This window comes from Trachurus trachurus, assembly GCF_905171665.1.
Source record: "Trachurus trachurus genome assembly, chromosome: 15".
Lineage (NCBI taxonomy): Eukaryota > Metazoa > Chordata > Actinopteri > Carangiformes > Carangidae > Trachurus > Trachurus trachurus.
This window is the reverse complement of record NC_139906.1, coordinates 12574897-12602478: the sequence shown is the minus strand read 5'-3', so window position 1 is coordinate 12602478 and position 27582 is coordinate 12574897. Positions and strand designations below refer to the sequence as shown.

Below are 27582 nucleotides of genomic sequence, written 5' to 3'. Positions count from 1 at the left end.
AATTCAGGCTGGGGTCGTAGACTACAGATTTACAGGGAAAACATTTTTTTTTTTTTTTTTTTAAATGTAGGCTACCCTTTTGACTTCTAATATCTCCCTTAAACACAAAAATGTATCTTTGTAGATAATATGTAAACACAGTAAAAGAAGTACAAAGGGTCACTGAGGGGTGACTAAATTGTTTTGATAGTTCACTATACTGGCATTTCTATTCAGCACATTTTATATAGGCTATGTACCTAAAGGCTCTATTATATTTTTGAATTTAATATTTTTTAGTTTTGTTTACTTTATTTACAAAAAATAGTTCTCTCAGTATCTAACTGAGTGGTTTTCACAGAATGAGGTGCGGCATATACAAACAATTCAGGCTGGTGTTGGTTGTAGACCTACAGATTTTGAATGTACCCCTTTGACATCTAATGTCTCCCTTAATCACAAAATTGTATCTTTGTACATAATATGTAAACAGTAGCTAGCCTACAAAGGGTCATTTATAGGGGTGATTCTATGTACCTAAAAACCTTTTTGAATTTAACAGATGTAATAGCCTAAAATATAGCCTGTTAGTGATAGTTTTTAGTTTTGTTTATTTTATTTACAAAAAATAGCTGTTTACAAGTTCCTAAATGAGTGTTTGTTTTTTACTGAACGAGGTGTGGCAGTGCGTTTGGGGTGTACGGCCCCTTTAAGTGGCCGAACACTCAAAGTCCCACAATGCACCGCGCTCTCCGTCGTCGTCAAACAAAAACGCGGAAACAAAAGAAATAATCAGTTTGTCAAAACAAATAACACCGAGTCGGCATAAAGTGAGCGTAGCTGTAGCTGACAGCTGTCAAAGTTAACACCCGCAGCTTCACCTGCCTCGTCTGAGCGACTTGCCATGGCTTTGAAAAGAATACAGAAGGTAAAAAAAAGAAAAAGTCTTCGTTAATTTACTTGATGTAGCTACCGAAAAACGTCGGAGCCATACGGAAACGCTGCTCCGACGATAGCCACTCAATCACCTAATAGCATCTCGTTTGCTAGCCCGACGGTCGTGACTATTATTTTATCAATGTTTATGAGCCATATGAGGCTATATACGTGCTGGTTTCTCGACACAGCTTTTGTTCGTAGGCTTTCTGATGGCGATGGCGTTAAAACCAAAGCCAGTTAGCAAAGCTGTTAAAGTTAAATGCGCTAACTTCGGCTGGCTGGCTGCTAAAGTTGGCCTAGCAAAAAACGAGCAGCATCCACACACTTTAGTAGTGTTTCTCTCTCATTATCAATACGTTTTAGTCTCCCTCGGTTGTAGTTAGCCCATCATAAATTTACCGAGGTATTTACTACAGAGTCAACTATTCTGCTTTTGATGATTTTCACGAATACAGGGCGGAAAATGACAAACTAATTGTATTTTTTGATTATTAATAATATTATCATTATTTGTACAGGAGTTAAATGACTTACAGAGGGATCCCCCAGCTTCATGTTCAGCTGGACCTGTAGGGGAGGACAGTAAGTAGAAAATAATTTGATGACATATAATCTGCTGCAATGTCATTGATTTGTGTGTGTATGTGTGTGTGTGTGTGTGTGTACAGTCTTGATACTCAATAATGTTCTTTATCTTTTGTGTCCTGTAGTGTTTCACTGGCAAGCTACCATCACAGGACCGGTGAGCCTTTTCTGGATAATTTTCTGGATTTTTTTTTTCTTTCTTTTTTTTAAACAAGCTGCTTCTGGATCTCCAGACAATGGTGTTTTATGTTGACTTTACAGCACTTTCTAGTGTGTATGGAGAACACAGACTGGCACACTCTGTCCCAGTGTTTACGCACTCAGACCCACGCCATTATAGAGACAATAGGACATTTTGAAATATCATAATATCTTAAATGAAATCCTAAACAAATAACAGTCAAATGATAATCTGAATTATATTTGTTCTCTTATTGGAAATTACATTTTATCCCTAAAGGAAATAATAGCACGCATAATTTAACAACAATAAATTGCTCATCTCTTTCAGAATGACAGTCCATATCATGGAGGAGTATTCTTCCTCTCTGTCCATTTCCCTACGGACTATCCCTTTAAACCACCAAAGGTAAGGTCATTTATCTAAGACATTGGGTAGCTCAAAGTACATCATTTTACAATCTCACAATAGGGCTAATAATAAATGTGTCATTAGGAAGAGACTCGGACTACTTTCAAAATCCACTTTGAAAAGTAGGTTAAAACCTATTTACACTCTGGTTGTTCTGTCCATAGGTTGCCTTTACAACGAAAATCTATCACCCAAACATAAACAGCAATGGTAGCATCTGCCTTGACATCCTGAGGTCACAGTGGTCACCTGCACTCACGGTGTCAAAAGGTAACTAACATCTACATTTTGAAGACACACTCTGTTTGCTGTGGTTTATATCTAAAACTAGGATCATGAGGAATTTGAGGTTTTTATGTAATTTGACAGGCTTATGGGTAAACTAGGATGTAGGGGTGAAGTATAACACATGGGGGGGTGTCAAAGGTAGGTTTTTTTAATTATATCAAACACAGTGAGCAACTGAAGCACATTTGGTGATGCATTCATCAAATCTGGATTCTTCCAAGTGAATGATTTTCAGCCTGTAGGAACACAGGTAACAGGATTTTTGAGGCTGATTATCCAAAAATTAATCTCTGCATCCTTTGTACTTTTGCCTCTTTATAAAAACTGATTGGGGATTTTGTGCCTGGTAATTTGGAGGAGCAAATGGTGAATATGTTCAAATATGTGTAATGAAAGATATTGCTAAAAAAAAAATTTCCAAGGATGAAAGCTGCATGAAATCAAAGCTTGTCCATTTGTATTTAATTGGTTTGTGAAGGTTTAGCTAAGAAGTTGGAAAAGTCATCTTTAATTTAAATGAAAGTATGTATTCACATTGAATTTCAATCTTTTTCTTTTCAGTTTTATTATCCATATGCTCTTTGCTGTGTGACCCAAACCCAGATGATCCCTTAGTCCCAGACATTGCACACATCTACAAATCGGACAGACAAAAGTGAGTATGAAAGCCAAAGACTGTTGGCATGTGGACAGACTGAAATTAGTCTACTGCTCTTTAAAAACCCACTCTGGTTTTTCTTTTCTTTTCTTTCAAGGTACAACAAAGTAGCCAGAGAATGGACTCAGAGATATGCAATGTGAAGGACTGAAGTTTCAGCAACAATGATGCATCCCTAAACACCTCAATATATGACAGTACTGTTTCAACTACTCATCCACACTGGTTCTAGCTGAGGTGTTTTATACGCTTGAAGCACTTTCTCTTCTCAGATTTTACTTGATTTAACTGTTTTTACTGTTTATTTTCCCTTTTAAATTGGCATTATTATTATATTATTATTATTGTTATTATTATTATTATTATTATTGATACTATAATTATTACTATTATCATTCATGTTATTATTATTATTACTATTATTAGTATTATTAGCAGTGGTGAGATGGCCTGATTGTATTTTTCTTTTAAGAGATTTATATTGGACAAGACTGTACTGAATTCATTTTGCATTGTTTTGCATTAAAAGCATTGATCAAAATAGAAAAACGGTTTCTTCCTTCATAAAACACACATACATTTATTCAGTAACTTCCTTGCATAAAGTGTTTGGATTAGTGTAATTTATCCACACTAACAAAATCACACAGGGTTATTATTCACATTACCACTGGGTGGCAGCCTTTACTCTTTACTTCCCTAGCATTTTACAGGGGGCAGTTACTCTCCTGCACATCCCTGTTTTCCTCTTTGTGTTACATTCAATTCAGGCCCATTTGCTAATGGTTATTCAGGAGGATAGTGGATATAACAATATCTTGTTTTAGTAATGAAATGGAAATGAGAAGAGATGCTCTAGCCACTGAAATGCTCTCTCCCTGTGGCGGTTCCAGTGCAGTTACTGTATACTGCTGAAGCCAGATTACACACATTACTAGAGCAGTAGTAATGCACACAATACTAATCAGTGTGGGGGAGAAGTGAACTACATGTAATTAATGTTCTCAGGTCCTGATTCTACTGTTGTTTTTTTGTAACTCCTGCTCCTCTATCAGATGAATTCAGCTTTTTTTTTTTTTTTTCATATTTTGATACATCCTAAAATATTCAACATGACATGAAGACACAGAATTCAACCCCTTCTACTTATTAATAATTTCAGCAAGGAACATTCAAAGGTTCAGAAACTTTCCTTGATTTTTGGTTGCATTCAACTTTAAAATCACGTCCATACTTTGTACCTTCAACTTTCATGAACTTATCTGAACTTTAAATTCATTGTTTTGTGCTGTTTACTGCAACTACCATCGGATTTGGCCTATACAGTGGATGATATTATTACTTCAACATTGCCTCTCCTCTGTAAAGGTGTGATTGACTCCTCCTTTTGACCAGTCCCAACCAATCTCAATCACTTAATTTGTCCCCAGTGGGGCAACTGGCTGTGCAGCAATGGGAAGCTGAAAGAACGTACAGTGTGACAGATGTAGAACATACAACACAAAACAACAAATATCCAACAACACTGGGCATGCCTCAACTTTTGTCCTATCTGTGTGTAGATCAAAAACTAAGGATTAAGTGTTGCTTGTCATCACAGCACCAGCATCATGGATAAACCTCCCTCATGTATGATCTGTGAACAAAGATTTAGGGCCCAAACGTCAAAGCTGAGCGCTGTTTGTTTTCACAGTTGCAGGTAAAGATGATCCCTAAAGCAGGATACAGTCGCTACTGTACGGTTGTTGCTCTGGGGTTATCTATCTGCAGCTTGTCATGCCTGGAAAGTGAGTTTCACACCTGACTTCAGTTTATTCAAACACAAAGAATAACAATAATGAAGGTAGAAAAATGACTAACCACCGGCCCGGCTGGTTCCCCTTCTGGATGACAACTTCACAAATGCAGCGGAACAAAAATATTCGTGCAGGAACTTCAACAAACATGGAGAATTATCAACAGACAAGTTAAGATGGCACCTTAGAAAATTTAAATGCGAGAGATGGAAAGCTTCATTTAACAAGGTCATATATCACTGGGAAGTGTTATTAATCATTCCCCAGCCACAGAGTAAGGATAACCTATAAGTTATATTTCCACAGGGACTTGCTAACATTTCACTGTAAACATTAGCGTGTTCAGTGACCTCTGCAGTGCCTCTTTGTTCTATATCCCTTTATACAGCATTTTTGATTTTTGGATCATGGCCCTGCTTGAGTCTGTTTTACTTAATGTAGACTTGCTCCACGTTGTTTTGGTTTCCCCTTCCTGTATTGCTTCCTTTCACCGCTCTCAGGATGTGTAGTGTTTCCTCTATAAACCAATAAATTGGTTGCATGGGGTGTTATTATAAACTGCCAGGCGGACTGAAGGACTGGCACAGGAGCATAAATGTTTGCTTAAGTCCAGTCTGCCGTTGTGCTCTGTCGTTTATGGTTACTTTATTTTCATATTTCGTGGTATTGCATTGACTTGTAATATAATTTTCAGCTCATGATAACTATGATTTTGCTTGCTGTAATTGGCTATGATCCCCTTTGCAGTTTCCCACAAATGAAACAATAAAAAATGTGCACTCCACAAGAAGCCACAATAACGCAAATTGAAATTCTCCCAAATACTAAAAGTTTGAAGACTTTCACGGGAACCCAGGGGGAGGTAGATGCTCAAAAAAAGTGTTTCTGGGAGGAGTCCCGTTTTTTTTCTTCTACTTCTTTTTTTTTTTTTTTTGGAGGATGACACGTGAAACTTTCCCGAGGAGTTGGTTGGTGTGTTTGCAGTGTGTGCTGTGCGGCTCTCCGTTAACTCTGGAGACAACCTATAGCGAGAGTAGCTTACGAGTGTGTCTCTGACTATTTTTAGCAGTCTGCCTAATGGGGGAAAACGAAGGGGCTTGAAGAAACTGCAGAGGAAGCTCTCAACTACGCTGCAATGAGCGCGCGCAACGCCGCTAAGTGACGGAATAATAATTAAAAACAAAAAAAAAGGAAAAGAAAAGTTTCCAGAAGTTTCAAGGCTTTTTTTTTTTTTTTTTTTTTGCTTTTCAGCTCGACCTCGCTGTAAAGTTAAAACGCAGTGGCCTCTGGAGAAGTTGCTGCGCAGCACCAATGGCTGCCCAGTGCGACACTTTAAGCGGATACTTGCAGCAGTCGGACCACGGCTCAAACAGCGAGCGGAGCACCGACTCTCCTCTGCCGGGGTCTGAGGAGGACTTGAGCGGCCCCCATCCGCTGCCAGATCCGGAGTGGACGGAGGAGAGGTTTCGGGTGGACCGCAAAAAGCTGGAAGTCATGTTGTTAGGTAAATATTTAGGACGTATTTACGTGTTTTTTATTGAATAGTGAGTTGTTTTCTTAATTGTTGCTCCACATTGTTTATGAGAAGTTGCTCTCATCACCTCCTGATGGCCCTTTGTTCAACGTGGACGCATAAAACGACACTGTAAAGCCTCATTTCCAACTTTAAATGGCTTTAAATATCAGGACACTTGTCTGCGTGACCAAGGAGGCAGGAGCGTGTCATGTGCGTGATCCGGAACGAACCAATTAAGGCAATTAAGCCGAGTCAATTTGTGACTTCAAGTCAGTGTCACCAACTCATAAACTCAAGAAAATTCAGCGTAGAGCACAATCCAGTGTGAAGTCGCTGAGTTTGCAGTTGCATAGACGTGCGTGTTGTCTGAAACGAAAGTTTGAACATAAGGTTGAAGAGGTCAGAGACATGAGAGAGGGGGATAACCATCAGTGATGTTGCCCCTGGTGCCGGTAGTACCGCGGCCTGACCACGAGCTGTCGCTACACAAACTCCCATGGCGTGCATTTGTTTGTAGACTAAACTGAAATTGACCTGAACATGCAGTTCATTTACTTCTCAGTAAAACAGTTTGCACACAGAAACAACTGATGCAAGAGGGTTTGGCTCACTCCCTCTGAATGTTCAGAGTAGGAACTGAAAGTAGAAACTGGTATTTAAATACAGTAGCAGGGAAATTCATTAAAAAAAGTTACATTAGATTACATCTTCATCACTGCTTCAACTCAACAGCAGATTTCAGCTATCTGTTGTGCATTATCAGGTTGACTTTTCTCGCATGTGTTGTGTTAGTGCATGTTTTCATTTATTGATAAAAATTGATCCAGGGTGTGTTCTCTCCTCGAAATGATGTGCAAGCGACAGTGAACAGTTAAACAAGCGATGACAGGCTCGTGAAGAGAGGGCCAGGCCGGGCTCTGTTGAGAAGTCCCTGGAAACTCTGGAGGTTGAGGTCATTTATCACACGTTTCAAAACACAGTGGAATATTACAGCATTAGGTAAGTCCACTGGATCCTTTATCAGTTCCACAGGAAGACTGCAAGTCAGAGCCGGGACGCGGCCAAACACGACCTGAGGAGGGACTGTAATGAAAACATGATAGCATGATATTAACTGGGTCCACATTGTTGATGAGTAGAGCGTTAGGTTTTTTATCAGAGTGGTACAGTGAGAGCTGCTCATCAGGAGAGTGAGAGTTGTGAGTTGAAACGCGTGACTAACTTTGGGAGTTATCCTGAGCGAGCAGCTGGTCTTGAAGTCAGTTTATCCTTTATGCTATACACACAGACTCATGCACGCACACACACATAGTTCCCCTCGAGAGTGTCCTGGTTGCTGCCTCGCTCCTCGGTACATTCCTTAAAGCTCCATGTCATCCCAAACTCTTCCAGGAAAACAACTTAACCAGAGGCCGGCCCTAAATCTGAGTGTCCCGGACATACCATGCGCCACGTCACGCAGTGTGTCTAAATGTGTAGGTCTGGGCGTTCGTTGTATGTTATGTATGATATATCCAGTTTGATGCTCGGTCTATAATTTCGTCTTGTATCTCTGCCAACATCTTGTTTCCCAATCGCTGCTTCATGACATCATGGCTGACCCCGCTCGTGTTGACATCGCTGCCTGGATGTAGAATAGGAATAACTGCTGTGCTCCCACTGTCTCCTTGTCTTTCACCTCAGGTTTAAATACCATAGTATCTCAACTGTGAAACTGCTTTAACCTTTGGCCTCTGACCTTCAGTGAGAATCCAGGATGTCTGGTTACATCATATGTGACTTGGTTATCTCTGAATAGACGCTACACAGTCCTGGCATCTGTTGACACTAAAAAGCTGCAGTTATGGTGGAGATTTGTTTTAACTCCCTTGGGTCAGAGATTCTTGTCTCCTTTTTGTTCTGTAGCTGGAAGTTTAAATTCAAATCCCAATAAATAGCTCTTTTAGTCCCGTCCAGTTGGGTCAGATCTGTGCAACATCTGGCTGTGTTTTGATTGGATAAGCTGTAGATTTTGACATGGTACATCATGCTCTGAAGTCCTGAGTTTGGACTATAATGAAATAATTTTATGGGAACTCCAGTATATTTTTACTCGGTGTTTTATTGTCTGTGACGGTATCTCTGGCTGCTTCCACTGGAAAATAAAGTGAGCTTGACCCTCAGCAAAGAGCCAGAGGGCGAAACATGGTGTGGTCACTTCCTAAACAACAAAACCTGAGCACCTTCATCTTTTATTTTATTTTTTTGCCACATCCAGGTAATGACTGCATTAGTTTGCATATTGAATGCTTGAACAACCACCTAGACCGGGTTAGGCAAATATCTAATTGAAGAATATTTTAATGAGACTTATTTAAGTGCTTTGCTTTGAAAATTTCATTGACAACTGCCTCTTATGGCAGAGGCTATTCTTTAAACAATCAATTAACTGCTCAATGAATAGGTGCATATTGAATATCAAATAACTGATAATATAAAGAAAAAATCCATAGATGTCAATGCAACGAATGATTGCATTTATTATCACAGTATCATATTGATGTGTTTGCTCCAGAAAATTGACAGTGGTGAAAAACCTTTTATTAAAATTTCCCAGAACAACGTGACATCCATTAATGTCCTGTTGCCTTTTCAAACACACAGTCATACTGAGATACTGAGTTTGACATGACATGGAAAAAAAGAAAATGGGAATTTGGCTGGGAAGCAGGTTCCTGGGCTCAAGTCTTTATATTGGAGAGCCTTGTAGAGGACAAGTTGCAGAATATTTGGTTAAGAAAACAGAAAATTGTGAATGATTTTCGGTCAGTTTAACTCATGGATTCATGGTGTAGTCATTGCAGATCTTACTTAAAACTAAACAGGAAAAGTTATTGCAGAATTAAGATGCTTAACGTGATTGTTTTGTTTTGTTTAATTGCTACAGCTCATTTTCAGCTGCAGCCAATATGCAGCATGATAATCAGGCTATATTGATCACATCCTTTGTACCTAATTCATGACTGATCGATCAGGACCTTAATACTTAGATCAATTGCCTTTTGCTCTGCTATTTCAGTGATGGACGTTGTTTAGAGAGGCCAGCTAATTGGTATGACTGGGACTGGTGATGTGATGCAGTGAATGTTTGCTCAGACAAATGAGCCGGAGACTCTCGTGGTTGCCAGATTAGTCGCTTTTGCCCTGGACGTCTCAGCTGAGAGTTTGTTCAGTTTAACCTTTTGCAATGAATCAGAGGCAAACCTGCTGCTATGAGGCGATTAGGACAAAGTTGCTTAGTAGATTACATTTTCATTGACTGTGTGTTGCATGCACTGTGAAATCTTTCTCCTTCCAGTTTCTCCCCCTGAGTGCAAAACACACTTGTTGTGAAAGGTTTCAGGAAGTGACTGATTGATTGTTACAGCAGACTTGCATGGTTTTTAAGATCCAGAAAAAGTGGATATTCTGTAGTCTATTAATATCAGTGATTACGTCGACTGTTAATCAGGAATTTGAAGAGGTTTTCCAGATGATAAACTTGCTTGTAGTCAGAAAGTAGCCTACACAGAGCAGGTCAGCGTGGGACACCAGATCAGTGCGGAGGTGTATAGTCAGAGGTTGTATAAATTCTGGACAATAAAAATGACCCAGGAGCACAGTGTGCCCATTAAAAGATATTAGTGACTCAACCTGCATTTCTCCGCGCTGAAGCAAAATCCCAGCACACACGCATAAACTACTCTTTATGTGAATCAGGCGGATTTCACCTTCCCCCGGTCCAGCGCAATTTGCATCAGGAGAAAATGGAAATTATTAACTGCTCGGCAATTACAAATTTACTGTCTCTCTCGCTGGCACGGGCGAAGGTTCTTGGGCTCAGATTGGTAAATAGAGTGTGAAGTGACAACAAAACCTCACCCTGACAGCCATCTGGGTTTACTGTTGTACTGCTGGCACCCGAGAATAGAACCTCCAAGTTAATGGCTTGGAGACCTTGACAGAGGCATGAGAGCTTGAAAGATAATTTAATGTGTAGTGGGAGCTGTGTGAGGGAACTTTTGTGCCTTTTCTACATTCATTATGAAGTTAAGAGACCAGAGGCAAGTGTGGGAAAGAGGTAACATTTACTCCAACCCTGATTATCCGAATTTATTGTGTTTGCATGTGCAGAAGGGATTTATTCTTTTTTTAAAGCATACATTACCGATGTCTTCTGATGTGCATGGGTCAGTTTGAACAGCTCTTTCTGTGGGTTTCCCTGCTCAGACTGGTAATGATGAGAGGTTAGTGGTGTTTTTGACTGCACATAGCCTCCTGGTGGGCCAGTGTGTGCACACATCGTAACAACATGTTTGCCGAGTAACAGCGACAACAACCTACAATTAGGCTTAGTGAATCATCTTCTTCATTGAACTAATTTGTTTGCCAGCTCCTAAACCACAGACTATTATTGGGTAGCTTTGTCTCAGAACGGATAAACTGTTGCATATGGCGATTGGGGGAAAAAATACAAGGTTTTCACATGCGTTTTCACCATATGGAGAAGGCTATTAAAGTAATATGATACAGTAGTTCACCTAGTATCTTTTGGGTGGGCGAAGCTAATGCTAACTCACTCTGAATAGGCATGTTGCATTTTGGTTTTCTCACACTTAACTTGATTTGTAGGCCACAGATTGCGTACAGAACAATATATTATTTTGGAAGCCAGCTGAAACACTTTCTCTGAGAAAGGAAACTGCTCCTCTCATGAAAATGTGATTTATTATTTTTCAATATCCTTCTGCTTATTGTTTAGAGGATGATTTTTCTCTGGCGTCTATGCCCACATAATGAGGAGAGTGTGTGTGAGGGCCTCATCCTCCTCTTCCTCCTGGGTGCTGAGTAAGACTCACAGACAGGAAGTGAGCGTCTTGTGGGGAATGTGCTGCAGGCTTTCTCCCCTCTGCCTCCCTCTCCCCCTCTGTTGCTCCCTCTTGAGCATTCAAAACACTGCTCTGTTGTTCCAGCTTGCATCAGATCCACTATGGAGAAGTTGGACTTCCCTGGGTCATTATCCCTACACTCTTAACACAATCCTGACTCTGACCTTCCAACCTAACCAAACCCAGGGAAAAAATATGACTGAATAGACTCTGATCAAACATCAGAAGAACTTGTGGTTATGCATCTTGCAGCCAAGAAGCTGGTAGTAGAGCTGCATGGCAAATTCTTTATAATCTTGCATCAGGATCTCCATCTCTAATTCTTACATGTGCAATACTGAGGTTATTTTGATTTTCAGATACAGCACTGTACTGTATGTCATGTAATGCTCTTATATTTGACTAGTCTAAAATGAAAGTAAAGCTTGGAGAAGCAGAGAAACCCTACACAGACCACACTTTGGAAAAAATGCAGTGAGGACTGGAAAACAGCAGATAGAGCCAGCGCTTGAGAGGAAAATCCTTCTCTCGTGCTTAGATGTGAAAATCCTTTATTCCCCTCACATGTTTGTTGGGAGGTATTGTGATGTTTAAACCAGACTCTGGCTGGATTCTGTGCAAAATCTGTGTCAATAGCAGCGGCTGTGCCAAAGCTGCAGTTTTTTTTAATCCATTTCTTAGTTGTGGGCCAGTGTGAAGACAAAGAAATGCTTCCCATTAAGAAGAGCTTCTGCCTCATTTGCCTTTGTCTGATTGAACGTTGATCTGTGAAAGAGATTCTTAAGTTGCCAATTTGGAGGGAAAGAAGTGGATTGACCTGTTGTTGATCAGGGCATATTGATTGTATATATTGGTGGTTATCTCATGACGTGCTGAATAAATAAAGGGTGGGGAGTAGGAAGGGTGCTGCATGGCTTAGATTAATAGCGCAGACAAGAATACTGGGAAAATAAGAGTTGGAGTCAGCTTGCTAGCAATTAGGTGTGTGAGGGGGGAAAGAAATCTAAAATATCATTGCATTTTACGATGTGATACTGTATTAGTTCTTGTATCAATATTTCATCAGTGGTTTACGTGGTGACAGTGGTTTTATGTTGCATCTTGGCCTCCAACCAATGGAAATTCCTCTGTGTAGATTGCACAAAATGTATTACTAAGATGTAGGATGTTATAAGGACTGTGCTGGGTCTGAATGCATGAAGATAAACAGTATTTGTTTGTGCACACAACATTGTGTGTTCTTTATGAGAGTATTTACAGTAGTCTACCAGGATATGTGCCATATTGCCAGATTCTTGCTAATACACGGCCCCACTAGCCATGCTATAGGTTAGGCCCATTGACCCTGTTTTACTTATTTCCAACCTGCTGATATGTGTTGTGTAGTTGGAGAACATTTAAAGCAGAAGTAAGTGATATTTTTGTGTTAATATAAGTCTTAAATAGTTATATCTTCCCACGGGAATCACTTACATGGAGTGTTTGGACCGAAACACGGGTCTCTCAGTCCCTCTGCTCTGCTCTGAGCCGAGGAGAAAACTTTTCTTGTATCCTACAAGTTTTATCCAATGAGGAGAGAGAGCGGCATGAAGGGCTGTGTGTGCAGCCAAGGGATGCGCGTGAATGTGGTGACGAAGGGACGAGGACCAATAGATCCATGACGAGGGTGGGGACTGCTAACTCCATCGGCTGACAAGACGTTATGGTGCGTTCAAGGCAGCCCGTAACTTGTGTTTTTCCGACCTGTGAAGTCGTACCAGTTCGATCTGGTGCAAGTTCACGGGTCGGAAGTTACGAGTGGCCGTTATAGTGACTTTCACAGGCAACAGGACGGAGAAACGCGAGTTGCGGGTTGCCTGGAGCGCTACTAAGTCGTGACTTGAAGCCGTAACTTACGGTTTCAAAAGCCTGCCTGGAACGCAGCATTAGCCAAAACGACCGGATCGCTTACTTCTGCTTTAAGTAAATTAGGATTTCCTACTGCTACATAGTACATAGTATATATCTCCAAAATATCAACTTTCCCCCAAAAAACGCCTGTTATTATCATTAAACCTTGTACAAAAACTTGAAAAGCACCACATACATTATGGAGATTTGTCATTTTCACCGGACAGGATGTCATACTGCCTTTGAGAAAATAAAGCATATAAACATATGTATGACTTTTAGCCTCGTAAACCAGCCTCTCGCGGAAGTGCATTTCATTTCATTCCGAGGGAGAGTCTGGCCTCATCCCCATTCTAAGCGTTTGGACTGAAACCCTCAGAAGGCCGAGCCAATCAGCGTCGCCCGCTGTGATTGACACAGCACGTAGGCCAATCAGGGACCGACTGGTGCAAAGCCCCGTCACTACACCAACTTGCTGATTGGTAGTAGCGTTGACAGACAACCCCATTCAGCCAAAGATATTAAACCGTCTTTGCCCAGCTCCCGCCCACCCCAAACGCTTAGAGGGGGGATGAGGCCAGACTCTCCCGAGAAATGAAATGAAATGCATTTCTGCGAGAGGCTGGTTTACGAGGCTATATGCCTTTAACATTATATAGGAAGTAAAACAATTTTGTGTGCTAAATTGTTGTGCAGATGCAGAATGATTTCAGCCTGCACTGTGCAGCCCTGGGTGTCAATCCAAGCTAATGAATCTAAACAGTGTGGAAAGCAAACACACATCAGAACAACCAGCCTCTAATTTGGATACTTGAGTTGATTTTACTGCTGGATTTTACTCTTCACTTTGCTTTGCCCAGTTACCTCTCTTGCCACCTTTCACTCTCTCTCTCTCTTTCTCTCTTGCCCTCCTCTTCTCTCTCTTTCTCATTGGTTTAACTGAAACATGCTGATACAATTAAACAGTTCTATTCAACTTTGCTTACGCGTTGAATTCCTTCATCCTGGGCATGATGAAGCTTTCAGGAGCTGTAATATAATTCACCTTCAGTCTACGGAAAAACCTGTAATTCATTACTCAAGAAAATAAAACCAGGAGTCCTGTTTCAACAGTCCGAGTGGAGCTGGAGTGCTGTGACCCATTTCTATGCTCCTGGAACTGTAAATGGGCTGAAATGAATACCTGTTTTTCTACGTCCCTCAAAGCTCTTTTTCTTCAAACCTTTTCAAAGTGCAGATTTACATTCTGTCTGGTTTGCGGTTGCTATTTTAGAAGCACTTCTCGGGGGGGGCAGCCCCGACTTACGCTGCACGCGTGCGCACTCACAACACACACACACACACATGCACACATGCACACTATCCAGCCCATAACCACCCCCTCCCCCCCCAAGAGCTTTCCGTGTTTATCTTTGGAGAACCTCAGGTTTTGGTTTGTTGTTCTCTCTCCTCATTCAACATCTAGTACAATCTGCCTTTTCTCCACTTGCCTTGATTGGAGAGAAAGCATTTTTATAAGAGCACCTTTTGGATCTGCTCCTGGCTGTTACCAGAATACTCTGCACTTGAACAAAAGAGAGAGGGTGGGGGAAACAAGGGAAAGGAAAAAGGATATCTCAAGTGCTCAAGTCAGTCCAAGAGCAGGGGTTCAATACAAGACCATAAATGAATTATCTTTATTTCCTTAGAGCTTTTCTGTTATGCATAAATCCTGTGATTGACATATCAGTGGAGATAACTCTAAGGTTGAGTAATAATCCTGTGCAGATTCCTCATATCTTAAGACGTACAGTACAACGCCATGGTTGAAATGCTGATGGATGTGAGATGTCAGTGATTTCCCCATGGCATAATGTAATGTTTACAGTGCAATTCTTGACCTGCAAAGTGAGACTGACTCCCTGTGCTCCGTGGGGGATCTAACACAGTAGATACCAGGCACCAAGAATGTGCCGTGTTGTGTAATCACTTGGCAGCATTCACACAAGGGAGATGAAGGAGGAGATGATAACCCAAACATGTTACCAATAACAGCTTGATGAAGTCTCGTTTCCTGGACCGGATGATTCTGCTGCAGAGATGCTTGTGTTAATGTGAAGTCATAATGGACTTAGTGTTTATGGACATCGTGAAAAACTGTTTTGGCCGGAGAAACTTTTAAGTCCATTCCTAATTATTTTTAGACTTGTGTCGTCTGTGTGACCCCGTAGGTCAGCGGGTTCTAGTTTCTCTGGCAGGCTTTCACCGTTGTCTGCCAAGAAGCAACATCTGGCACTTAGTTCATTTATTTGATAGTACAGTTGCATGGCAACCCAGCAGGAGTTGAGAGGGGCCAATTTTTTTAAGCACAGAGGTGACTCGGCAGAGAAATACATTGACAGGTGTTCAATTTTGGGGGAAATAATGACTTCTACAAAAAGTTGGAGAGGTCCAAGTCGTTTTAAAGCATCATATTATATTCTTTAATATTTAAGTCCAGCTTGATTTTAGTGGCACCTGTTGCCACAGACACAAGGACAACATGTCTTTCTGTTTTAGTGTAGCCAAACAAACTTTTAATAAAGAGGTCAGTTATGATGCAGTGCAATGGCAAAGTTGGTTAAAGGGATAGTTCACCCAAAATTCAAATTGCACTCATTATCTACTCACCCTCATGTCGACTATGGGCTAGGAGAAGTTTCAGAGTTATCCGTGGCTTCTCTGAGTTACAGGGGGTCTCGGCGTAGCAGTGCATGTCCATATAACGGTTGCAAATGGATACCACTTTTCTTCGTAACAAAAAGACACACCAAAATACATCCAAATACCCCCATGCTGCTTGTATGTAATGTCCGTCTTGTATTGAAGCCCCGAAATGCGAAATTGTTCCGAAAAAAAAATTCAATAAGTCTATATTTCAAGCTTGTTTGCAGCGGAAGCTCCTCTTCCTGGTCCGTCCAAATCGCGCCAGCGTCGTTTTGGTGTGTCTTTTTGTTACGAAGAAAAGTGGTATCCATTTGCAACCGTTATATGGACATGCACTGCTACGCCGAGACCCGTAGATAATGAGTGCAATTAAAATTTTGGGTGAACTATGCCTTTAACAGTGAGACAGGTATCAGTAGGATTAAGAAAACACAGTGGATCACATGCTGCATCCTGGCCTTCCCTCGTCAATAGGTAGGCCATTAAAATCCACTGGGGGAATAGCAAACAATATGACTTACTTCAAGGATAATGTCACGGTTCTCTTTTGCATAATTGCAGAATAAATATGTAGTAGGAGGAATATTTGTCTGCCAGAAAACATGAATAATAACCCCCCTATTTCCTTTCAACAAAATAAAGCTGTCGGTGTTGAAAGCTCACTATGCTTCCTTGGCGGTGCTGAAAGATCACACAAAGCAGACGGCCAGTTGTAGTCCTTACTTGGTGATTAGATACCACTGTTCTGTTGGGGAAGCAGCTGAAATGTTTCTCAGGCGCTGCAGACTTTTTGCCTTTTTGTTTAGATGCCAACCGGCATTTGCCAGAGCAGTTCACACGGAGACTTAAGTGTTGGCGTTTGTCCGTATTCATGTCGATTTCAACCCAACTACTGCCAACTACATGTCAGCTGAAGGTGATATACTTGTCTTTGAAGTGAAGCATTTAGGCTTGATTGATGAGAACAATGGTCGTAACAGGAAAACAGTCTGACTGAATGGCATTGATTATACTGAATGTGCTGTTTGCTTAATAGTTTCACTTATTATTTACCTTCCAAACAGCTGTCCTGGATCTGAATGACTGTGTGTGTGTGTGTGTGTGTGTGTGTGTGCTTCTGCACTGTTTGTGTAGGCAGCTTTTCCTTTTAAAGAGGAGCTATGCAACAATTTTTAGCTTAACTATGCTACATTTTTACCTGAATTAAACAGCTTTGGGGTAATTGTGTTGTTTAAATAAATGACTTGTAACTTGTTACAAGGGTGAATGGAGGCTCTCTGCCTTCCACGTAGTGTCTCTTTGCCGAAAACCAATCAGAGCCTCGCACCGCAACACAAACGGGCCCCCTTGTTTGTTACAGATAAGACTACATAGATATACCGTACATGTCGTAATGTGTATATAATAAATAACGTTATCCACCACTGCAAGGATTGCTTTCTCTCTGGCTTTGTCGAAAACAAATGCACATGGCTAGGAGGAGGGTTAGCAAAACAGCGGAAAAGTGACTGGACTTGCATAGCTCCCCATTAATATCTCAGGTTGCATCAGGCTTAGGTAATGTTGTGTGTGAATCATTGAGCAATTGTTGTGATGAAGTACTTGATGTGTCATGTGTTTGATCGCCTGATTAGACAACATCAGAATTTCCCAGTTTTGACTGTCACATCTGTTGCTAAGGTAAACAAGGTCAGTATTTGAAACTTGTTCTAAAGAGATGTAGACAATTTAGTAAATGCACTTTTTTTCCCTCTGATCCAAATCGAGGCTCAAACAACTTTCCTGTCTTAGTTGACCTTCCAGATGTCACATCTGCACAATACAAGAACTTGCATTAATGAATATTAATGGCGCTGCATTGCGTGTGTTTTGCTGCGGCTGCTTGAGGCCCTCTCGTCACCTCCGTGTTGAATCAGCTGAGAGCTGCACTGCAGGGAGACGCATTGGAAACCTGATGCGAAAACACTGCTCCACCGCCCTTTTCAAAAAATATAGGAAATGTAGTTACTTTTGTACAAGTCGTTATCCTCTTCTTTTTTAACAGCCAAAGAGGGGAGGAGGAGGATCACAGGTCTGGCTTTAATATTAATCTGTCTCACTTGTGGGGCATGTGAGCAGATGGTGGACTGAGATGTCAAACTTTTGTTAGATTAGAGTTGTCATGTGTTATGAAATCCTATCCAAGGGAAGTTGAATTTTAATGCTTGCGTAGACTTTTCTGTGAATGTCCCAAGTTTCACCTTAAGTCCTTGTGTGATTATTGCCAGTGCAGAGGATCTTGTCTAAGCAGCTCTGCAGTTTAGAGATTTAGCTGGTGCCTTTAGGGGCTCTCTTTTGCTTTTTGTAATCTTAAAGCTCCTGTCTTCATGGAGATCCTTTTGACATGAAAGCTTTCGACGAGTAATTCTGGCACAGCGTGAACATCGGGCTAACCAGGTGTATAAACTCCCTCTTCGTTATTTGATGGTCATGGGGTGACTTGAGCATGTTAAAAATAAATTGATATTTTACATCTGAGCTATGAGGTATTTGCCCTTTTTATTGGAAAACTCAGTGTGGAGTCGTCAACTTTAATTTGGCTTCAGCTGAACTGCTGCCCTTTCTCAGTCTTTCCATTAAAGCTGGATAGCGTAGAAGCTGACACTCGTTTTTAGTGAAAATATTCATGTCAAAAATGTCTTATGATTTATTAAGGCCTATGTCTCTATTGTTTGTTTGATTGTTGTGCATGGATCGAAGCCATAACTGAAGAAATCAACGCTGTTTACATTCCTTCAGTGTCAAAACAGCGGAATCTCCCAGAAACTTGGTCTCTCCACAAAATAATGGATACCAGACCCTGGCCCATTTGCCAACTTTGAGTCTTTTACATCTTTCCACTGCAGCTTCTCTCAGTTCGTTCTTTTACATGCTGTGACAGTGATTAGATGCATTAAATAATTATATAGAGAGAATTGGTGGGTGTGGACCTCATTAACTGCAACCATCATGTTTACCTTGTCAAATTAATTGACTATTTAGATAACTGCTTTACATCAGTGCCACATTATTTGTGTCATATATTCCGAAAAAAAAAAAAAAAAGTACCAGAGGGACGGGAACAATTGCAACATGAGATACGTGCTCAGGGCTCCAGTGTTGTTTTTCAGCCGTGATGCCTTTGCAATATGCTGTGATGGGAGGGAGGAGCACAGCAGCATTGTCCTTGTATAACCTGGATCACAAAACACTGAGACCACCATTCTAACATTTGACTGAAAAATATACTTTAAACCCAGGATGTACTCTTCAACTCTGATCAGCCGATTGGTCGTTTTGACTTATGGAAGGCCTGTAATTTAAACTGGGTTTTTTGGTTGGCAGACAAAATAATAGGTTTCTTGTCTTGGTTATCTAAGTAATGAGGCATGGGCTGTGCGTTCTTGTGGTGAAATGCCTGTCAATTCTTTTGAGTAGAGGGGCAAAGACGTATGAAAAAAGATCTCTCTGGTCTGCTTCAGCCCTACTGATCTTAGGTTTGTTGGCAAATCCATTCTACAATCAAACATGGCCGTTGTGAAGAATAAGAAGAAAACCTGAATTTGTTCACCGCTGTATTTGAAATTGTTGGTTTCTTGCAGCTGACTTTCAAATCTCACATGTCAGTGCGCCCCTGAATGCATCATTAACTTTAACACAAAGTCAGCAGAGATGAAAAAATATACACCACTTGTAGCGAGCGCACTCAAATATGCGAAACCATCATGACCCCCGTTTTTAATGATCCGATACAGCATGGAAGAAGCCTTATAATCAGTACAGTGTTTCCCATGCATTGATTTATTTGTGGCTGCCGGGTCAATAGACATTGACCGCCACATTGGCAGCATTCACAGATAAACATAAATCAGTTTTACTGTGCTCAACACCAACAACAACTTGTTCGGCTTCAGTTCAACCGCCTTTGTCATCAGATCGTGACATCCTCATTCTTTATGAAACTCTCATTGGCTCGATGGGTTTTTCCTATGACGGAAACGACATCAATGAACACAACACTTAACCTTCTATTCAGAGGTCAGGAACCAGGCGGGTGTGCAGGGTTATAGAGTTTGTCTGCTCCAGTAGCTGCAAATGCCTCAAGTAGCTGTTGTCTAACATTCAACTTGAGAGCAGAGTAAAAGTCAAACATGTTGTCATTCATGAGTTTTTTTTTCGAAATGTGATCTTATCTTTTCTAATATAACCCAGAGCTCGTTGGACTCCGTACTCTTCCCCCTCCCGTCTCTGTCTGGTCTGCGTTTTCCCATGGTCAGTTAAGGCAGCACACATGAGCCGACAGGATGTTTTCCTCTCGGCACATGGCTCATGTTTTCACTCATGTTTTGTATCAGATTTCTATCAGCCACCCTCACACACTCACTCGGTCAGAGACACACAAAACACACAAACAAAAACCTTGTTGTATTGTTTGTGTTTGCTTCTTAACCTTGTAACAACCCAAGGCCAACGCCGCGTTGTAGTGCAGTTTTTGTTTCCTGGATCGTGTCATTAGGCCTCATATGACCTTGTTGCCTTTGACATTAATGTTTTGCTTTTTTCTTTTGATTCACTAGTTTGCTTCTTATGTTAATATACATGTTGTTAGATTCATGCATATAGGAGCTTATGTGAAAACCCATATGTTCATATGTGCTTTGGGGAAAAGGGATATAAATCTGTGCATGCCATGAATAAGCTGCATGTCACATTTGTCAGAGTTGTTGAACTAGTATTGAAATGCACAGTCTGTGGTGTCTGTTGGTGTCTGTTTTACTACAGTAGTCTAAGTGTTGTCCTCTCTTGCCAAGCATCACTTTGCGGTACTTGTGCATCTTCACTTCTGTCACTTTGCCTGACAGCATCCCCACGACTCAGACAACCCCCCCCCCAAAAAACAGGGAGTTTTTTTTCTTTGTTTTTCTTCATGTGCTTCTTCTTCTTTGTATAGTCAGACATCTGTTACATATCCATGACAGTTCAAGTGAAACGTATAAGCTATAGAGTGTGATCAAAAGAGCTCACTGAGGAGGATGGTATTGTCCTAATGCAAACTATGGCAAGTGGCATTTTAATTGGCTTACCATGTGCACAGTCTCATTAATTTATTGTACTACTGACAGAGATGTTACCTTTGGGATTTGTTCTTGTTTAGTCAGTGAAAGAATAGAAACCGCAAAGAGAAAGCAACTGACTTGCTCTACTGAACTGTTTGAGTGGACACGTGGGATAAAAACAGGCTGTTGGATGTCACTGCACTTCTCCTTCTTATTGTTTGTCTTCGTTCTTACAGGAAATACTTCCAGTAACGTGGTATTTCATGGCCGAAGAACTGAGAGCTCTTCTCAGAGCCGCTGTATACTAAACTTAATGCAGGATGTAAACAACTGGGTCTACTGTCACAGTCTAACCAAATGTATTTGCTTTTGTGTGAATCCAGCACAGACTTGTTTGATCTTCAGCCAGAGCCATAATTTGGTGTACCACTAACACGCATTTTCATTGTTAGTGAATATGTTGATCATTTTCAATGACAATCCACCTCCTACAATCTTAAAAGGCCATTGTATGACTGAATGTAAAAAAACAAAACAAACGTATATTCTATAATTCTTCCTATTGAATTATACAAAGCAGAAAATTGAATTTGTGGCTAAATATCTTTAATTTACCTTTTTATCAGTTATCAAATGTACTAATATTGTCTTTCTTATGGTTTCAGCTATAGTCCACTCAAGACTCTTTACAGTGTCAATTTCAGTGTTTCTGGCTAGCTGCCTCATCTGTCATTTGATTACCCAAAGTGTTGGGTGCATGCCGAGTGCAGAACCGTGAGCATTAGCCACTTAGTAAAATTACTGTAACTTTAAACAAAAATCACAGGCTCTTCAAGCTGCTGAACAAAGAATCCAACTTTGTTATTTCCCCCATCTGTGACAATTTCCATCTGTTGATATTGTTACACTTCCTTGGGAGTCACAACAGGAGGATTTGTCTTTTTCACCAGTGTTTCCAGAGTAGGTAATGTGATCGATTGAGCTGATGATGTGCAGTGGATTAGGCAGGAAAGGAAAGACAGAGGGGTGATAGTTGGCGGTTAGAACATTTCTTTCATTTCTTTGACTTTATGAAAACCGACTGTGACAAGCGGTGAAACTGTTGTGTCAGCCCTACAGTGTACATCAGTTTCGAATAACACTGTACATCCTTTTTAAATTAACTTCAATTCATCTATTATTAATGTGATGGACTGCTGGGCATTTGATGTACACAAATATAATTTGAAATTAATTTCTCCTCTGAGCCGAGGCAGACCACTTTGCATGTCTCGGTAAACTGTGGCTTGGACTTGTTTACTGGGCAGCCGGTGTAAAGTACAAACACGTGTTAGATGCTCACGATGTCGGCATCACCAGAGGCCATAATGTTGGCTCTGGTTGAAAATGGAGCTGTTGTCAGGAAGGGTTTTCATTTCCTCTGTTTGTCCCATGAAAAGTGGTGTTGATGGGGAAAGTCATAACAGCACTTTTCACACCCAGCCAGGTTTCACCCTGTGATCATCACAGTTTGCTGCGTGCGCTGCAGGAGTTCTGCAAACTTTCTAAAGGGGTTACATTGTTTTGGACGTGAAGCTGTAGCTAGATGAGCTAAGTTTTACTAAGGTAGGTTTTCCCCTGATGACTCATACTTACAGCCATAACATGTTTTCAGTCTGGTGGAGAAAACGTTATCATTAGTCATCATCAGAAAAAAACGACTAATGAGGAGATTCCTGTCTCCATGATCCAAAATATTTGTTTTTACTGTGTAATACTCATTTATGTTCTTAACACCTTAAAACTAATGATTTTGTTTGTTTGTTTTGTTTTTTCTCTTCTTTTTTGATGGCTTGAAAACATAATGTAAGTCTAGGGCTGCTGGGGGACTAATAACTGTTTTTGATATTGATCAATATCTCAATGTTTCCTGCACATCACATTCTCCCAAACTTTAAGATGACAATTTCAGATCACTCGTTTTGTTTCACTAAGTCACAAAGGTATTGAATTTATTGCCGACTCAGAAAATTGGCACAACTAAAAAGCAAGAAGAGAATTGTTCACCTGTTTTTTTTGGTCGATTTATTATCAGATTAGTTGCTGATAAATCTCCCTGTGAAACTGATGGATTGTTCTGCCGGTAATTTCAGCTGCATTTCCTCAATCGCTTTTAAATTTATGTTAAAGAATAAAAAATGACAAAATGAAAGAGTTGTCTTCTGCGAGTGAAATGCAGCAGGGCGTTGTTTTTTTTTTTTGTTTTTTTTCTTCTTCAGACACGAAATCGCTGTTGCACTAATTTCAGCATTTATGACTGAACTGTATAACCCACATTGACTCTGCTGCTGCTGCTCCTGACCCAGATTTGCACAGACAGCAGCAGATCTATCTCGGCTGAAACGCATCATTAAACCTTCCCTGTACTCCCAAATGACAGAGGAACATGAGAATCCTCCTTGGAGAGCAGATATGTATTTTGTATCAACAGAGCTGCCACAGCTTGAAGGACTTGCAGATGTGTTTTTAGTGACTACGGGCTTGACTTACTTTGGTAGCTGGCCCTCGCCTTCTCTCTGTGTATCATCTGAAAGAGTTTCTTGGCGTTTTTACCTGGATGGAAAATACATTTAAAACACCGGGACTCCCCTTGAAGTGTTTATTTTGTTTACAGGTTGTTCACAAGTTTTCATATACTGTCAAGTTTCCCAAGTTGGGAAGTGTGCAGTGTGCTGACGGATGAATTTCTAAAGTGTGAAAACCTTTTGTAAGAAGTGTGAACCTGACACCAGTTGACCTAAGTGTGGTATGAAATATTCCATTAACGGCTACTGTAAAAAGCCCAAATATTTTCACTGTATCCATCAATTTGTTACACGGAAGCTGTGTCCAATCTTTAGGATTATAGAAAATTACTTGGAACATTTTATTCCAGTCCTGCAAACGAGCAGCGTGAGTCACGGTGCCAAACACAATATCCAAAGAAATGGAGATCCACCATAAACACAGCTCCGAGAGAAGATACCGTAACATTTTGAGGAGGCCTCGGTAATCTGTGTGTGATTTGGCTACGCTGAGGTTACATTGTATATTCAAAAACTGAGTGGCTCTGTGTGGTTTTTTACGAATTTATTTTTCTCTTTCTCTGTCTCACTCTAGCTGCCTCGGAGGGGAGAGTCAACGGCGGGGAGGATTTCTTTCAGAAGGTGAGTGTGTAGTCTGCGCTCGGCATAGTGTTTGCTTTGTCTCTGGGTTGCGTTCGAGCCCACTGAGCAGCGCTTCTCCCTTCGCTGAGGGAGCAGATGTCAGGTGCCTTTCTCCAGTCACTCGTAATTACAAATCAAAACAAACAAAAACAAAGGAACGAACCTGACGTGAAGTCACTCCGGGGCTCTGATCCTATAACACAGCTGACACAACACTGCGGGCCTTTCTCACTTACATAATGTACCATAATATGCCAGATCATCTCCGCAGTTTAAGAAGAGGGACTGATCGGGCCAACGCTGCCTCATTGACTTCTCTTTGTCGCTGATGTAATTAATGTTCTGAGGCTTCATTATGTGCAGTTAAACAACGATACGCTTCAGTAATAGCCTTCAATGGGATTCTTTTAGTCACAGCTTGTTCACATTGTCCTCATTGATCAGTCGAGTGTGTGACCCTGTCTGGGTTTAAAAGAGTTAATGTCCAGTTTAAATTGTTATGAATTAATGACCTTTTTATACAAGTTATAACTACAAGGATTAGTTTTTAGTCCTATTAAAGCCTCCATGTCTCTAACAAGGAAATGATTTCTGAACATTACTAATTCATCACACAACGGTGAGTTTCACACAGCTAGACCTGATTAGGGCGTTGCACTATAAACAACACAAAACAATGATCCTGAGAGAAAATTCCTCTAATTAGATCATTAGAAACTGAACTGGTTCTTTCAAGCATGTGTTATATCAGTTAACTTCCTACTAAAATCAGAGAGGCAAGGGTCTCATTGCTGACACTAGATGTGTATTTGGGGTTGTTGGTGCTGCCGAATGGATTTTGACCTACTTTATGCTCCATCATTGACGACAATCTAAATATCTGAAGTGCTGACATTTTTTTTTGCACATTTCTGTATAAATATTTGGAAGGGAGGGGGAAGAGGGAGTCAGGATAAAATATTTAGCCTGATTTCCCAACCCAGTTCATTGTATTTGTGCAACAGAAGTTGACCACATTTGGCCTCATTATCAGGAAAAACAGCCATTAACAGTTGTTGAGCGAGTGAACATGTTGTATGAAATGGCAAAAAAATTGCCTTGATACACCCCATTTGTTTAATTCAACCCCAAACTACCGGCCTTAGAAAGTGTGTGTGTGTGGTGTCTGATTTCAACTTTAGTATAATAAATGAAGTCACATACTGACATGACAATGGAAACCACAAATACTCAGCAATCTAAGTTAACTATCGGCCTTCACTGAGTTTCGACAGCAGTTACCATGCATGAAGGCATCTCGTTAATTACGTGGTTCTTGTTAAATATTTCAAGTGGATTTGTTTGTTTAAAATTCAGCTTCCTGAATATGTTAAGCTCCCTCTATAGTATGTTAATGGGCTGTAATGAAATAAATGATGGACAGCGGTTTGTTTGAGCATTCCGCTTTTGTCTATTTTCTGTATTTTGGGTTTGGACGTGAGGAAACCAAGTTAAATGTCAAAGAAGGAGGCAATTTAACTGTCCCTGAAGTAGTTTTCAAAAAAACCCAAGTAATGCAAACCAGGCGCCTCAAGATTCCCCCTCGTTGGAATTTTAACAAGAACTCGAGCTATACTGTAGCTCTTCCTCCGCCTCTTTTGGGTTCGGACCTAACTGTAATGTGTTGGATATCCAGTGGAGGTGTCTTCCTCGCACCACAGAGCTACTCTGACAAAGTACGGCTGCTGCTGCTGCTGCTGCTGCTGCCGCCGCTGGTGTATCGACTCCATGCAGTCATGCTTTGTGAAGTCTGTGGCTTCAATATTGTCGCAGCTCGTTCAAAGAAGCTGTGGTTACCAAAGGTTAAATTGTCAATTAGAAATTAGTGTGCAGCTGTTTGCGTTGGCAAAGCCATGGAGGGGCAGGAACAGAGCGGTGCTAAAGTCATGTTTTTATTGCAGAATTTCCATTTGGATAACTCTGCAGAGTTTCCCTCTGATAGCGTGATCACCATACATGCCCAATTAAAGTCGGGAAAATAAACAGAGTGCGACTGTGGAACGGCATTGTTGAAAGAATATGGATGAGGTGTGTGAAATACCTTGAAGTTGATGAAAATGGAAACTCTTAGTTGGGCCGCTTCCTGCCATTCCAACACACCCATGTGCCACACACACACTCGGTGGGACTCATAAAGCGCACGCGTAGCAGCTCTGTCCCCCGAGTCAGAAGCCATATGGTCATTTCTGACGCACACACACACACACACACACACACACTAACTGCATACGAGGCTTTGGGAGTGAGATTGTTGCCTCAGCAGTGAGATTTCTAGTTGCAGTCGCTGACGAGAGCAACATAAAATGGTCCGCCCCCGCACTTTCTCCCCGGTCTCTGTGGTTGATCAAACCCTCTTACTCAGTGTCTGCTGGACTTCCTTTGAGTCCAAAGGAGCGTTTTGTAATAGAGAGCGAACCGTCCACCCTCTTCATGAAGTAAAGAGGATGGCGGATAGAGTTGGGACCACAGGAGGGTGCCACAGCTGGGAAATTAGGAAATATCCAAATCCCTTCTGCTCACATAGGGGAATCAGCAGCTACACACCCGTGTTTCTTTTCGGTCTTTGTTTTGGTCTCTATCTATCTCTGCCTCATGTTTTCCCTCCTCTTCCCACGTTTCTCCCCCCGTCCCTCCCTCCCTCTGTTATTTCATCTTTTCCCTCTATTAAACCACTGGTGTGTCATTGTTATCAGTCCGGTCGGTGTAACAAGGGGAATTACTCTATAAAATGACGTGCTTGTTGTTTAACAGAAGTCCCGGCATTGGTGCACACGGATAAATGCTAGATTTTTGCAGTGAAAGTTTTGGACTGTGAACCATTTGGATCGTCAAATCACGGCACAGACCCATAAGCCGTTTTTGGAGAGCCGTGCACAAGTGGAGCCGTGGGACAGTGGAGAGCCGGGGAAGCTCGGCTGGTAGAGGCGATAACTGTGCACCACAGAGGAGCTTGGAGTGGATTTGAGTTGGAGACAGGCCTTTGAACCCCCAGCCAGTTTAACCCCGATCCCCCCTCCTCCCCTTCCCCTTCCATCTCTCCTTCCCAGCAGTTGTGGTTCTGTAAATAATGCCAGGCGTGATATGTAAGTGCCAGTGCACTCAGATCTCCGGCCAGGCGTAATTCATTTCAGTTGGTTTATGGCGTTGGCGCTTCTTGTATTTCGCCGCGCTGACACAGGGCAAATAGGAAACTTACGACTGTCGGGATGACATATTTAGTTGACATTATACTGCGATGATGTTGACTTAACTAGGTCAGTACGAGTGCCATCAAAGCAAAAATACATGTAAACAAAATGTTTGTGTTTCATCAGGCAGCCTGCTCTGACGGAGGAGTCCTGATTCCAGCACCGATGCTTTTCAGCCGTAGACAGTTTGGGCAGAACTTCCTGCCCTGTGATTTTTGTTGCCCTTTTCATAACCATGCATATGTTAGCATTAGCCCTGA

The 27582-nt window shown here is 41.2% G+C and overlaps 2 protein-coding genes across 2 annotated transcripts in view; both read left to right on the top strand.

Annotated features, from left to right (window-relative positions):
• Nucleotides 1-718: 718 nt before the first annotated feature.
• On the top strand, nucleotides 719-3576 carry LOC310998633 (ubiquitin-conjugating enzyme E2 D4-like). Its single transcript, XM_083988781.1, has 7 exons — nucleotides 719-907; nucleotides 1437-1500; nucleotides 1629-1660; nucleotides 2015-2092; nucleotides 2260-2365; nucleotides 2945-3038; nucleotides 3139-3576. The coding sequence occupies exons 1-7, from the start codon at nucleotides 884-886 to the stop codon at nucleotides 3182-3184; spliced, it is 444 nt and encodes a 147-aa protein (XP_083844907.1). The 5' UTR covers nucleotides 719-883; the 3' UTR covers nucleotides 3185-3576.
• Nucleotides 3577-6143: 2567 nt separating this feature from the next.
• Nucleotides 6144-27582, top strand: part of bicc1a (BicC family RNA binding protein 1a) — a 61015-nt gene continuing 39576 nt past the window's right edge. The window contains exons 1-2 of the mRNA XM_083988579.1: nucleotides 6144-6341; nucleotides 24049-24095. Coding sequence (XP_083844705.1) covers nucleotides 6149-6341; nucleotides 24049-24095 — 240 coding nt within the window. The 5' untranslated portion in view covers nucleotides 6144-6148. The remainder of the gene's footprint in view (nucleotides 6342-24048; nucleotides 24096-27582) is intronic.

Bases quoted from the DNA above. Each gene is read 5' to 3' on its own strand.
- LOC310998633 (XM_083988781.1), top strand. From the start codon at position 884: ATGGCTTTGAAAAGAATACAGAAG. The intron at 1,661-2,014 runs GTGAGCCTTTTC...CATCTCTTTCAG, and splicing joins AAGCTACCATCACAGGACCG to AATGACAGTCCATATCATGG. The intron at 2,093-2,259 runs GTAAGGTCATTT...TTCTGTCCATAG, and splicing joins ATCCCTTTAAACCACCAAAG to GTTGCCTTTACAACGAAAAT.